The sequence below is a fragment of the Perna viridis genome, chromosome 2 (assembly GCF_037379345.1).
Source record: "Perna viridis isolate PV_CMFRI_1.1 ecotype Kerala chromosome 2, ASM3737934v1, whole genome shotgun sequence".
In the NCBI taxonomy this organism is placed as follows: domain Eukaryota; kingdom Metazoa; phylum Mollusca; class Bivalvia; order Mytilida; family Mytilidae; genus Perna; species Perna viridis.
Window position 1 is genome coordinate 28,322,074 of NC_142446.1, and position 12,801 is coordinate 28,334,874.

The 12,801-nt window shown below is 32.4% G+C and overlaps 1 protein-coding gene and 1 long non-coding RNA gene across 42 annotated transcripts in view; one reads left to right on the forward strand and one right to left on the reverse strand.

The window, feature by feature from the left end:
• Positions 1–1,753: 1,753 nt before the first annotated feature.
• LOC148624344 (uncharacterized) lies at positions 1,754–11,483 on the reverse strand. Of its 7 annotated transcripts, none has more exons than XR_015919680.1 (3): positions 11,329–11,483; positions 3,346–3,429; positions 1,754–2,647 (listed from the first exon to the last, which is right to left on the reverse strand). It is a non-coding gene; the product is annotated as an uncharacterized LOC148624344 (long non-coding RNA). The 7 variants fall into 7 exon arrangements; XR_015919682.1 differs by adding an exon at positions 6,890–7,042 and having other exon boundaries at positions 1,754–3,424; XR_015919679.1 differs by adding an exon at positions 6,890–7,042 and having other exon boundaries at positions 1,754–3,429.
• LOC148624345 (spectrin beta chain-like) overlaps positions 2,024–12,801 on the forward strand; it is a 50,979-nt gene continuing 40,201 nt past the window's right edge. For 29 of the 35 annotated variants that reach the window (XM_088567072.1, XM_088567075.1, XM_088567092.1 and 26 more), the window contains exons 1-4: positions 2,024–2,153; positions 9,634–9,790; positions 11,055–11,206; positions 12,517–12,690. In XM_088567072.1, the coding sequence (XP_088423198.1) occupies positions 9,661–9,790; positions 11,055–11,206; positions 12,517–12,690 (456 nt within the window). In that variant the 5' untranslated portion in view covers positions 2,024–2,153; positions 9,634–9,660. Of the gene's footprint in view, positions 2,154–2,568; positions 2,709–7,409; positions 7,647–9,633; positions 9,791–10,836; positions 10,963–11,054; positions 11,207–12,516; positions 12,691–12,801 lie in introns of those variants that run through there. The other 6 variants (XM_088567074.1, XM_088567077.1, XM_088567083.1 and 3 more) reach the window with 3 other exon arrangements.

The following is a 12,801-nucleotide window of genomic DNA, read 5'->3' on the forward strand; positions in this document are numbered from 1 at the left end:
TAAAATATTATTTTATTGCATTATACCAAAATGATAGCCAACTATCTATGCAAATGCTGACATTAAGGCATTTTTTACTAGATTTCGCCATAAGTAACGTCATTCCAATCTGCCTGCTCTTAGAAGATAATCAACATTGAAAATCCAATTTTATTTTGAAATCTACAGTACATTCTATACAATTTTTATCCCCTAAGAACATGGGTTTTATGAAAAAGCGAATGTTAATTTCTGTTTACTATGACAATTCAAACAAAATATCAAAAACAAAAATATGTAGGCTTTTCACCCACGAATCACATTTTGCATGATTCTTGTGTGGAGTACTACTTAATCACAGCGGTAATTCAGTTGAGTATTGTAACCACAATGGTTGGTCAGAACATATAAGGAAGTTCGCAGAGTTTATTGTCCGAGCTTTCAATTTAGGACGTTCTCACACATACAAGTAATTTATATTCTATATACTGTTCAATTTAATCTTTTATAATAGTATCTGTATCTGTTTATTTTCAATTTCATTGTTGAGGCTTAGTGTTGAAGATGTTCTATAAATAATCCGTGATTATCAGCATATTTTTTCTTTAAATAATGAATTATCAGGTGACTTACTGATGTAATACATAAATATCATATATTTGTTAACTCATGTCAATATGATAAAATAATTAATTACTATTCGCCTTTAGTATCGAATGTGACCAAAAATATGAAACGGTACGTGCATTCTTTTGAAAAAGGGTGATCAGAACAACCTGTACCCACATGTGCCTGTGTCAACTTGAGATCGGGATGCCATGAGCGGCGGCGGAGCTTTTTTTTTACGTATTCAATAAAAACCGAAGTCCGTATTTAATTTTAGCAAGGATTTTTATAGTAGTCCACTGATATAATCCTTGATTTCAGTATAAGCCCTGGCCTTGAACCGGCGGCATCAGTCACTTAACTTATCCTTAAAATATATTCTTTTGACTACTGCTCAGATCTTGGTTTTCCTTGCATCTATAGATCATAGATGTACCGAAAGTGAGTCACATTTTTTTATTCCCCACATAATCTATATAAACATTAAAAAAACATACACATATTGTGGAGCTGTCCTAACATCAATCTCGATTAAAGTTTCAACAGCAGGAAGATATAAAAAAAAACAAAACAAAAACAAAAACAAAACAAAAACAAAACAAAACAAAAAAAAACAAAAACCAAAAAAAAAAAACCCAGAAAACTTAATATGACTATAAGTTCTTTGAAATAACAAGAAGTTGAATCAATAGAAAAAGGTAGCGTAAAAAATTTATTTGCTTGTATGGGTAAACAAAATTAATCTTTAAAGACGCAAAACCCTAATAATGATTTATTCTCTAGATATAAATTTCTATTTCATAAGATTAAAAGTTCTTTAAAATAGCGAAATGGTTTCACTATTGTTTTTTGAATGTAATTTTGTATATATATTTTACATTTTTGAATGGTGGACTCACTCTTGGCATGGTCATGATGGTGCTGTTTGGGAAGCTCTTGATCAAGGAATGGAATAATCAAGGGAACCAAGGTTATATTGGTAATCAAAAGATTGTAATCAAGGGACAATGACCAGAAACAGACACACACAACAAAGAACATGAAGTAACTAAAATCATACATACAAAGTAACAAAAGCAAATTAAATTACAATTAGGACTATCGGTAGTTTAATTTTATTTAAGCGCCGTCCTTGAAAATGAACCCCCCTTTTTTTCTCGGAGCTGTCTTTTTGTGATATTTACGGTAATATCCCATAATGTTATGAGATCACCCAGACGTACTATTTATACATTTCAAATCATTGCGCGCATAAACAAACTTACCTGTAGCAAAAAAAATGAATTGTTTAAAGGTTAACTAAGAATTAAAGCATACTGAAATATACCACAAAAAATCAATTTGTTTTTTTTTTTAAAAATCGATTATTTTAAGTAAGCTATTACTCAAATGCATTGAAGTTCACTTCATCCAATCAAGGAACTATTTTTGCCATAATCGGAAATTATTACGGAGTGGTCGGTTCCCGCAATCTTCAGCAGCCCAAAAGCCGGTTGTGTTTACCTTGCCCCTGTGTGTGTTTTGAAGGAATTTATACATTCAAAATTGGATATTAAATTCAATAGCAGGTAATGTATAAAAGTCCTTAACATATGCAAGTCTAATAGTGGCAAAGTGAAGTTCGATACCATTGGAAGTGGTGCCAGATTTCAATATGGCGGAGATGTATCGATGAAAAATGTTAAATATGCCGACCCCTGATATAAACGCCAATAGCATTTTTAAGGGAAAAGCATCAACGCAACTGCATGCTCATGTTAGCAACACAAGACCCTATTATTATATTCTTTTGGATCATAAATTTCGCTCAGTGCTACTGGGTATGCAACATGTTGCATTCTTGAGCTACTATCATTTTCGACTTCAGTTGAATCCGCATCCCTTCTGCGGACTGATGTGACTCACTCATTTTACTCTTCGTAGGTACATAGTTTGTGTTCATTTTGTCGTTGGATTACTGTGAAGCAGTAGAACATCATTTTATTGTAGAGAATTTATCTGTGATGCTGTGAATTTGGTTGATTCTGTGATTTGAATCTTTCGTACTTGTGATTACTTTGAACTACCAAAAAAGTGTGTTTTATATAAGTCTAAGGGAGATATACCAACAAGAAAAAATAAAGGTATATACATGTATTTAACTGACAAAAAAATCCTGTGCTTACAAATGTATGTAATATTTGAAGCTGATCAAGTCAGTAATCCACTTTAAAGCCTTAAACAGGTACATGTTTTTCTACCTGTATATTATAATTAAAAGTACATAGTACCAGGTAACTGAAATTGATATGTGTATTTTAAGATGCCAGTCTATTTAGGAAATGGATGGACCAAATATTGATTGATTGTGATTTATGTTAAAAAGTTATGGCGGATATTGGTACATATTTATTCAAAGTTCATGTACTAATGTACAAAATTATTGAAACTCATTAGCTTATGAGGGATGTGGTTCTTCTTGGCATATGGCATACAAATCTCAATGTACATGTATAATATAATGATATATGATATAATATTAAATAAGATGCATAATTATTCATGCACACATTTGCATGTAAATTGTATGTTCTACATGTATTATTTGAAAGGTTAGTCAATATTTGCTCTTTCTAATGGTAATATTAAAAGAATTCCAACCCTGTGAATTTTTGAAAGGTTGTACTGGTTCAATGTCTTGACAGTTAAATGAAACTATTGTTGTGTGTTGGTCCTTTCTATTATGAGTATTTTGGATAAGTACCATGTTTTATTCTTTACCTTTGAATATTGCTTGGTAACAATTTGGACTCCATAGCAGTTGTGAATGTGTTAAACTGTTCCGTAATGTAATTGACAACTGTACTGAAACAAAATAGTAATTGTAGAATTATTATTGTGACAGGAAATTGGATTTTGCAGTTCAATCTCTAGTTTGATGCTTGAACTTATCAGTAGATTTCCTGTGTTAATAGACAATTTCCTATGAAGTAGTGGTGATAATTAGCTCCCCTTATATGAATGACTTGGTAATTAATGTGAAACAGTTGTGCATGTATGAATTTCCTTCAGTAACATGTTCATGAAATTATGTTAATTTGCATGAACATTTTGTACACGTAGTTTCGGGTAAATGGTCTATTTAATTTACTTTTGTAAGAACAGTTCTTTGCAGTAGTTTTTCTGGAGGGATTTAACGACTTGTATAAATGTACATGTATGTGTATTACTGAACAGATGTGTAGAAATCATCATTGAGCAGTTGACAAATTTTTTAATTGCCAAAGTTTTTACTTCATGGCTCATGCTACTATGCAGTTCAGGTGAAATAGTCGCCCTAGGGTTGCTCACTTCCTCCTCTCATTTTCAGACATTGCCCATGATTGGGACTTAATTTTTAACAGTATTTTGACCATTTGATAATAATAAATGATATTAATCGTCAAAATCTATCAAATATTTTAAACAATCTGTTTATGTCGGTTATAAACAAATATTTTAATCAGGCTTTCGTTTCAAATGTTAAAAGACAGGATATGGAATTTACACACTTCACTTAAGCTTATGATAATTGATGTTTTATCATTCATATTTTGTTACATTTTTTTACAAAAGTTGTCATGCAGTTTATCTCCACAGATAATTTGGTAGAAAACCCAATGCATTTCAATTTATCTTCTTGTTTCATTATTGAACGGTAAATTCCCCATTTTATTGAAGCATTTTTTAAGCGTCAGACAAGTTCATGCAAACTGCTGCAATATGTGTCAATAAGTTATAATCTTGACTCTTTATTTGTCAGTAATAAATTTTTAACATGATTGATACTTTTGATCAAAAGACTGGATATATTGTTTTTGATGAAAGCATTATGGATTGTAGGACCATGAATGAAAACAAAATGAAAATTTCAACAGAATGTCACTGTCTGGAATCTTTTTATCCAGTGCTGCTAAAAAGGACTGTTCTCAGGGACCTGAGCTCCTGTGTCCTTGACCCCAAAAATTCATTGGGGACTCCTGAAAATCACAACAGGGGAATCCAGTAGACTTGTGAGAATTCTCAATTCAATTGCTGAAATCTACACTAGTAATACGATTACTCAACATGAAGTCTGTTTGATTATTAATTTGTCCACTGCAGGGGCTGCTCTGGCGTCCAAAATTCTGTCACCACAAAAATTGCCAGCTGCCATTTTTTGTCGCCAGTTTTCAGAAATTAGAGCCAAAGGGTGCCAAAAAATTATACTTTAAAAAAAAAAAGACAGTATGAGACCACTGTTGAATTTATCATCTGAAAATAGCTGAAATATTGCTGCTTGGACATTAAACCCCAACAAACAATCAAACATCATCAAAATAACCTCTCCATTCATGACATACAAGTACCCAAGATTCACTCTTGATGTATGTATAAAGCAGGTTTTTTGCTCTAGTCTGTCACTTTCATATGCATAAAATAAAAAAAGTACTACTCCAGAAACAGGTATTTTACTTCTGTCAAAGACTATATTACTATTCTCATATAGTCAATGATTTTAAAACATGTTCACCTTTTTCCTTTATGGTCTAATTTATCTAATACAATATATTTTTTTGTGTTTATTTTTAACTAACTTGATTCTTTTTCTGAAGTGATAAAATTTCTATCTAACTACATTTCATACCATGGACCATTAACTGTGTCCCTGTTTAATTATCTTGATATCTGAATAGCATTTCTTTAATTAGATTTTGGGAATCCCCATTCTATTTGTTTACCGATTTTCCCGCCAAAAAAGTCGCATGACAAAAGTGTAAACAAATGTCATCCATTTTCTTTTACCAATTCTTTCATTTCGAAGTATTTAGACACTTCCTGATGGGATAATCATTGTTAATTGGATTTAATTTATTCTGTTATTAGGTAAGTCTGTTTCAGAATGTATTACATGGTTAAACGGGGCTGTAAAACTTGTGTGTAGACAGATGCACATGGCCTTAATTGTGTTTACCTTTGACCTGATGATGAGAGTTTTGATTGTCTAAAATTATATTCACATTTGATTGACACCTCCCATAAGGATATTGTCAGTCACAGTTGCATGGTCTAATTACCTTTAATTGCCTTCAGTCCTAAATTGGTCATAGTCAATTAACTCTGACCAGGTGTCAACACAAAATTAGAGAGAATATCCATTGCTGATAAACTTCCTGTCAATTTTAATATACAAAACCTGAACGCCAAGAAAATCGCCTACTGGCTATTTTTGTCACCAGATAAAATAAAAAATGCAAATTGTGACATTGGCGAAGCCCAGCGCGACCCCTGCACAGGTAGCTCTTTCTGGCAGTCGAAATGACTGGCTGAAGAAGCTGTCTTGTCCTTGTTTGGACAACGCAGAGGAAGAATTTAGTTCTTGTATGGCCAGTACACCAAAGAAAATTAGAATATTCCGTATGCATTGGCTGAATATATTTCCGTGGTTGGGGAAAGTTGAAGTTGAGCAAACATGTCCTATCTGTACATGTTGCAAAGATGCCTCAGTGCCTTTGCTAGACGGGATCAACCCTGAGCATTTATAAATTGCAGATGCTTGCCATAACAAGAAATCTAAAATATTTTCTATAGAAAAAGCTCGAGATAGGAATGACGATGTCACAGACAAATCCGAAACTACATGTACCACTTACCCATGTGACAAATAAGCTATTATACATGCGTTACAAACAAGCAAAACAAAAACACATTAAACATAAGACCCTTTGCTTTTCTTGGGACCCTCTAATTCCTTACAGGACTTGTCTTTTTGTGGCAAGAGGGCCTTGGGATTTGTTATTTTTTGGGAAGAGTCAGAACCATGATTGGACAAAATCAATAGGATAATGTATTGCAACTGCAAGAAGCTTTGCTTTACTCAATCTTCCATTAATTTTGCTGTAATACATTTGGAAAGGGGGAGAGGTACACTCAATTATTCAGTCAGCAGGCTGATTTCATTTTGTTCAAAGTGTTTAGTATCTACATTTATAGCTTAAAGAAAAGTTACATTTATCTCAATCAAAGAAAATAAACATATATACATCTACAAATACCTGCTTATACTACATGTATGTGCATGTAGCTATGTAAACATCATATAAATTTAAAAAAAAAATGGGATATGCACATCCACTTCTCCCTGACAACTGCCCACTCTATCCCTGATGTCTCTGAAAGAGAAGTTGCATCTCCCTGTTTCTCTCAGATAGCTTGAGCCATGTAACTTATTTTTTTACATGTAGCCATTTTTGAATGTGATTAGCAGCTTCTTGAACCAACAAATAAAGAATTTGCATGTACTTACAGATATATGTAGAATGGAAAATCAAGACTTGACTGAAAAACTTGTGAGACTAGTGTCTGTGGTTAACAGTCTTCACGGTTAACTTTTTCAGACAGAAGCCATTTGGACTTCCAAAGTTACTAAAATTGGAAGTCTGAATGATTTTTCAGTGGCCTGAAAAAAATTTGATATTATATGAAAAAAAATTTTATTAAGTCTAAATCATCCGAATCTATGTCTAGTAATAAGAATAATGAAATTACACAACAACAAACGCTCACTCGATTCAGATAATTAGATATGTCTAAGAATGCAAAAATAAACAGAACACTACAACACCCCAAAATTTTGTTTAAGTCAGTCGGACTTCCTAAGAACATAATTTTAGGGGCCTGGACCACTGGGCCCCTAGCTTAATTCGAAGACTGGGTCAATAAAAACTTCAAAATTCAATAAATGTACTGTACATGTATAAACAAGATCAATCTCATTGACAATTACTGCATACAGGCTTTTTGAAGTAAGAAAATTTTTTTTTAAGAACAAGAGGATCCCTAAAAATCAATGACCATAGACTGGCATTATCTCGGAAATTGGTAGCCACTGCTTCTCTGCCAAGCACACAGTATATCAGGGGATAAAGTAACAACTGGATGTGTCCAGGTGGGGTGGCATACCTGGGAGTTGTTCCCTCTGTGAGCAACACATATAGTACATTTGTACAGTAAAGATCAGGCACAGTGTGTCAGACTAGTGCAAAGCAGTGTCTGTTTGATTGGTGAGTCGTTCTCATCCTGAAATTCATAATTTATCTGCTGTAGGTTGTTAAATTCTAATCAATCAAAATTGAAAGAATATTTCCTTGTCAGCCATTGCTGGCATGAAGTAATGATATAAAAGATTAAATTGGAATCAGATTTTCACAAATTTTAACCTGCATTGTTTCATTTTAAAAAATCTGGAATCAACCAGAAAGATACAAATGTACATGTATGCCATAGTGCTAAATTTAACTTTTACTTATATTTGCATCCTGAACATTTTTTTTCTTAGATAAATGGTACTGGATTATCAATGATTTGTTCATACATTTTTGTACCGATTTCTTTTGAATACAGTATGGTTTGGTCCTGTGGATCAAGAAATTTTCCAATAAACTTAGGCTTAAGCCATTCAGGAAATGCAAATGTACATGAAGGGCCTTCAAACAAGCATGAAAAAAATTACTATATTATTGTAACTCAGATACATCTATAAGTGTATGAATCAGATTATCTATGAAATTTTACCTCAAAGATCAAGGTCAGATTAGTTTTTTTGGGTTCATGGCCTCAACCATTTAGGAATTGAGGGCTAAAACAAGCCATTGTTTCATTTTTTCAAACTAAAGCATGAGTAAAAGAGAATCTGAAAAGATCTCTAGGAACTTGTATAACAAGGTTTTTCTCTTCATTCATTTAAGACCTAAGGGTGGTCTTGAGCTGACATTTTCACCCTATTGGGGTTGTCTCTTTGACATATTCACTAAATCGATTGATTTATTGATTGATGGGGTATGACTTCATTGTATCACATATATGGATCTTTATACAATGTAAACCAAGGATCTTGATGAAATGTATCACAAGGTTCCCAAATTTGGCTAAGATTGATTATTGTAAGGAAAAATTCCACCATTTCCCTAAATTATGTGCATTAACAGGAATATAAGTGTATAGATCTCAACATCTATAAGATTACATACCACAAAAAAGGATGGTTTAATTGACTTAAAGAGTTATGTCCCTTATGTTTGGGTTTTTTATCCTTCAGGATCAAAATACCTTATGTCACTGGTCTATCACTGGAACTTCCCTACTATTTCTGAACACTACACAAAAATATAGTCCAAATGTAATCCCATTTATATCTGTCAATACTTCTTTTATAACAAGTAAATATGTTTCTTGCAATTTATCAGCTCAATAATATTCTAGTATTTATGCAAATAAAATTAAGATCTAGTCTTCATATCAACTCAAGGTTTTTATGGACTCCTTTTTAGTCTTGAAAGATATTTAGTAATAAATTTACATTTAGGGAATTTATTTCTTGCAGTAATGTGTCTGTAAGGATAAAATGTGTTAAATATTTTCATTTCAATACACTTATAAGTCAAATTATCCATCCTATCATAAATATTTTACTATTTATAAATAGGAAGTGAAGAGCAGTGATTTAACCAAGAAAAATTGGTGGGAAAATTAAAATTGATAAAAGTGTCTACTTTTTGAAAATTTTGTGTTAACGAAATTATTTTCTTAAGCCGATATTGGTTTTATTTAAGTATAATTGTTATGTAGGATAAATACTCTGTTATTACAGCCTTTGAACATAGATTCACATTAACTTTTGGATAGATTTAAAATTGGGGGAAAAGGTGAAATGGAACAAAATTTGTAAATTTGTGTGAAGTTTATATAGATTGACTTTCAGTTTAAAAATAAAAAAGGACAGTTCTTAATAGTATTTAAAATCCAATGTATGATCATAATTTTATTTAACATGGTATAATTATTGAAATTTTGTTGATGCTACAATTTTCACAAGAATCAAGAACCATCAGTGCTGATAGCACTTTGATTTATGAATTGGAGCCAAAAAAGGTGTAGAAATAAACATTTTCAAGTTCTTTTTCTTTGAAAGCATTAATTCATATGCTATATACAGTGCCCATCATAAGTATACACATATACATACATGCATATGGTTCTTTCTTTATGCAGGCAGTTGTGGCTGTATAAGCCATCATCATGACTGAGATAGAGTCCTACCAGAATTCCACTGGTGTACGGTGGGACTCGGGACAGAATGAAGATGATTTTGATGCTGGTAGTAACTCAGCCAAGCTCTTTGAAAGGTCAAGGATCAAGGCTTTAGCAGGTAACTTAAGAAGTGTATCTGTATAACCTATTGTAAATATGAGTATACACTGTATGTACATAATTAAGTATTATTGTTGCAGTGTTCTAGGATTTTGGATAGTTTAGGTTTTCATGGTAATGCTGTAACTCTCTGAAATATAACTTTCCACAGTCAATGTTTGCTTTCCCAACTCAGCTGTCTTTTTTGGAAACACAGTTTTCTACTTTTCTGCTTTCTAAGAAATTGGAACATGGTAACCTTTCCTTGCAATATTTTACTTGCCCTGAATGATGAGAAATAATAATCATGGAACATTGTAAATGTAGTATTATGTTGGTATTAAATATTAATTAATGGAATTTCCTATAAAAATATTTTTAGAATTGATTGCACTCATGTACTGCAGGTATGTCACTCATGTAGACTAACTAGTATATTAAATGTCATTCTTTTACTTGAGTCACATGACTTGAATACTGCTTAAATATAAACATTTACCTGACTGATCATTCATTGAATGTGTCAGTCATAAAAATTGTTTATGATTTCTAGACAGGTAGTTCTGATAACAATTATGTATTTTAAAGGGGTGACTTTTAAAGGTGACTTTTCAGGTGTTAATCCATGCAGAAATACAAGATTTGATCAGACCTTAGGTGTTGTGTGTCTTTATTATGTCAACACTGTAAAATTGTCTTCTTGTTTATCTATTTACATTTGTATCTGAATGGAATTAAAAACTTTTATTTCTTACCTTCTACAGAACCATTTTAAAGGATGAAGACTTCTTTTAGATCTTTTGTAAATCCATATCCTATATTTGTTGAGCATATTTCATATAAGAAACTCAAAATTTTACATCTCTTATATTATAAGACTATTTTAGGGTAGGATCTCTTTTTCTGAAGTACTCCTAGTATTTGTAAATACTACCACTTGAGAAAAGCAAGTATACAGCATGTCTTCCAGTTTTGACAATGCACAAATTAGTACATATTTTTAGTGTATTGTGTCCTTAAAAGTAGGAAATGGGAGTAGGAAGACGCTTGTAATACGATTTCCTTTCTCATCATATAGGTGTTGTCTACACCAGATTTAAGTTTCAGTCTGGTCACATTTTGCTATGTCTAATCAGGCCATAATAGAATTTCAGGAAAAGGAATATGCAAAGAAAATAAGGAAATTAGCGGGTAAAGTTGATTTAAATTGTCTATTTGATCGTCTAGAGTACCAAAGAGTTGTATACATGTATGTACTCTTATATTTGTGTGCTTTATTTTAGACGAAAGAGAATCTGTACAGAAGAAGACATTCACAAAATGGGTGAACTCGCATTTAATACGAACAGGTTGCAGAATAGCGGATCTTTATATCGACTTGAGAGATGGAAAAATGTTGATGAAGTTGTTGGAAGTTCTCTCAGGAGAAAGACTGGTAAGTGATTTATAATTGCTAACTTTATAAAGGTTCTCTTACAAGCTTTTTTGTTTCCAATGCACTTACCACATAGGAGAACATGGGCAATTGCAAGAGGTCGTATTTATAAGTAAACTAACCTGGTACATGGTTTCACTATTATATCCTGGAATAGTGTTGTTAACCTTACTCACAGTGAATTATACTCAAGAAATTACAGTCACAAAGAACATGTGTAGCTTTCCATTTATAGTTGGAGACCTTAATATTGTCAGTTGCCAGTGTTTAAGCTTAACTTGTCATATGGTTAAGTGGAGGAAGTTTGAAGTGTCAAAGTTTCTAGATATTTATATACATATATGTAACAAATATAATGTCAAGAAAACAAATCCTTACCCTGATTTAATGCAATTTCTTTTAGATTATCATTCTGTAATAGATTATTAGGAATGAGTATAAAAGCTAATTCCCAGTGCCATGGAATGTTCTAGTTTTTGGGTACATAACCATTGTTTAGTAGTGCACAGTTTGTATACTCCAGCTCATCAGCCCTGGGAACATCATCATGCCTTTCACTTCATTAAGTGATTACTGAACCACTCCACACAGTGAAATACAGGTCATTACCATCATGGTTAATCTTCGACAATATATATATTTATTTCAGGAACTATGGTAATTTTTCTACCCTGTGTATATATGTAGGTTTCTGTATGCCTTGTCTGTCAGTTACAACATCAGAAACTTCTCTTTGGTTACTGCTGGATTTTGATTAAATTTATGCAGTGTTTTGACAACATGGGGAATTGCTTATTGTCAGTAATTTAGGTTTCAATGAGATTTATGAATGTTATGGCTCTTAGATTTGTCAAATTTTCAGCTTTCTTTATAACCAGTCTTTCCAAAGATTCAGTTTTTTTTTGTTTTTTTTCAGGACATTAGGTCCTGTGATGACATACTATTTTCAGGACTGATTCAAGTTTTACAGTCCATCTTGACCTAAATCAAGAATGACTAATATCATAAATTTTCCGGACTTCTGGTCTGGCGTGCCCGATTTTTTTACCGATCCTGTCACATTTTTATCTGTAATAACCGATGGTCTGACAAACCTTCGGAAAGACTGTTTACATTGAAATATTATTTACGACTCTTCCTATATTACTTACTGGTCCAAAGAAACTTTTTTTGACAACTTTTGAAATATATATAGTTACGTACTTTGGCATCACACATGCTGTAGAAGGGATATTAGTCTGACAAGTTTCAGGGCAGTTGTAGCTTCACTTAAAAAATTCTCCAGATCCTCTATTTTTTTCTTTTTTCAGCCCAGGCCTACAAAGGGGAAGATGAGGATTCACTGTCTGGAAAATGTTGACAAAGCACTACAGTTTTTGTACGAACAAAAAGTTCATTTGGAAAATTTGGGTGCTCATGACATAGTTGATGGAAGTTCTAGACTAACTCTAGGTTTAATATGGACCATAATTCTTAGATTCCAGGTATGTAACTTGTTTTGAGATAAATTTGGTATGATTGTAATGTTCAGTGATGAACTTATTTTTCATTTGGCTGTATGTAAGCATGCATTATGTTCCAACATGCTAATTGAA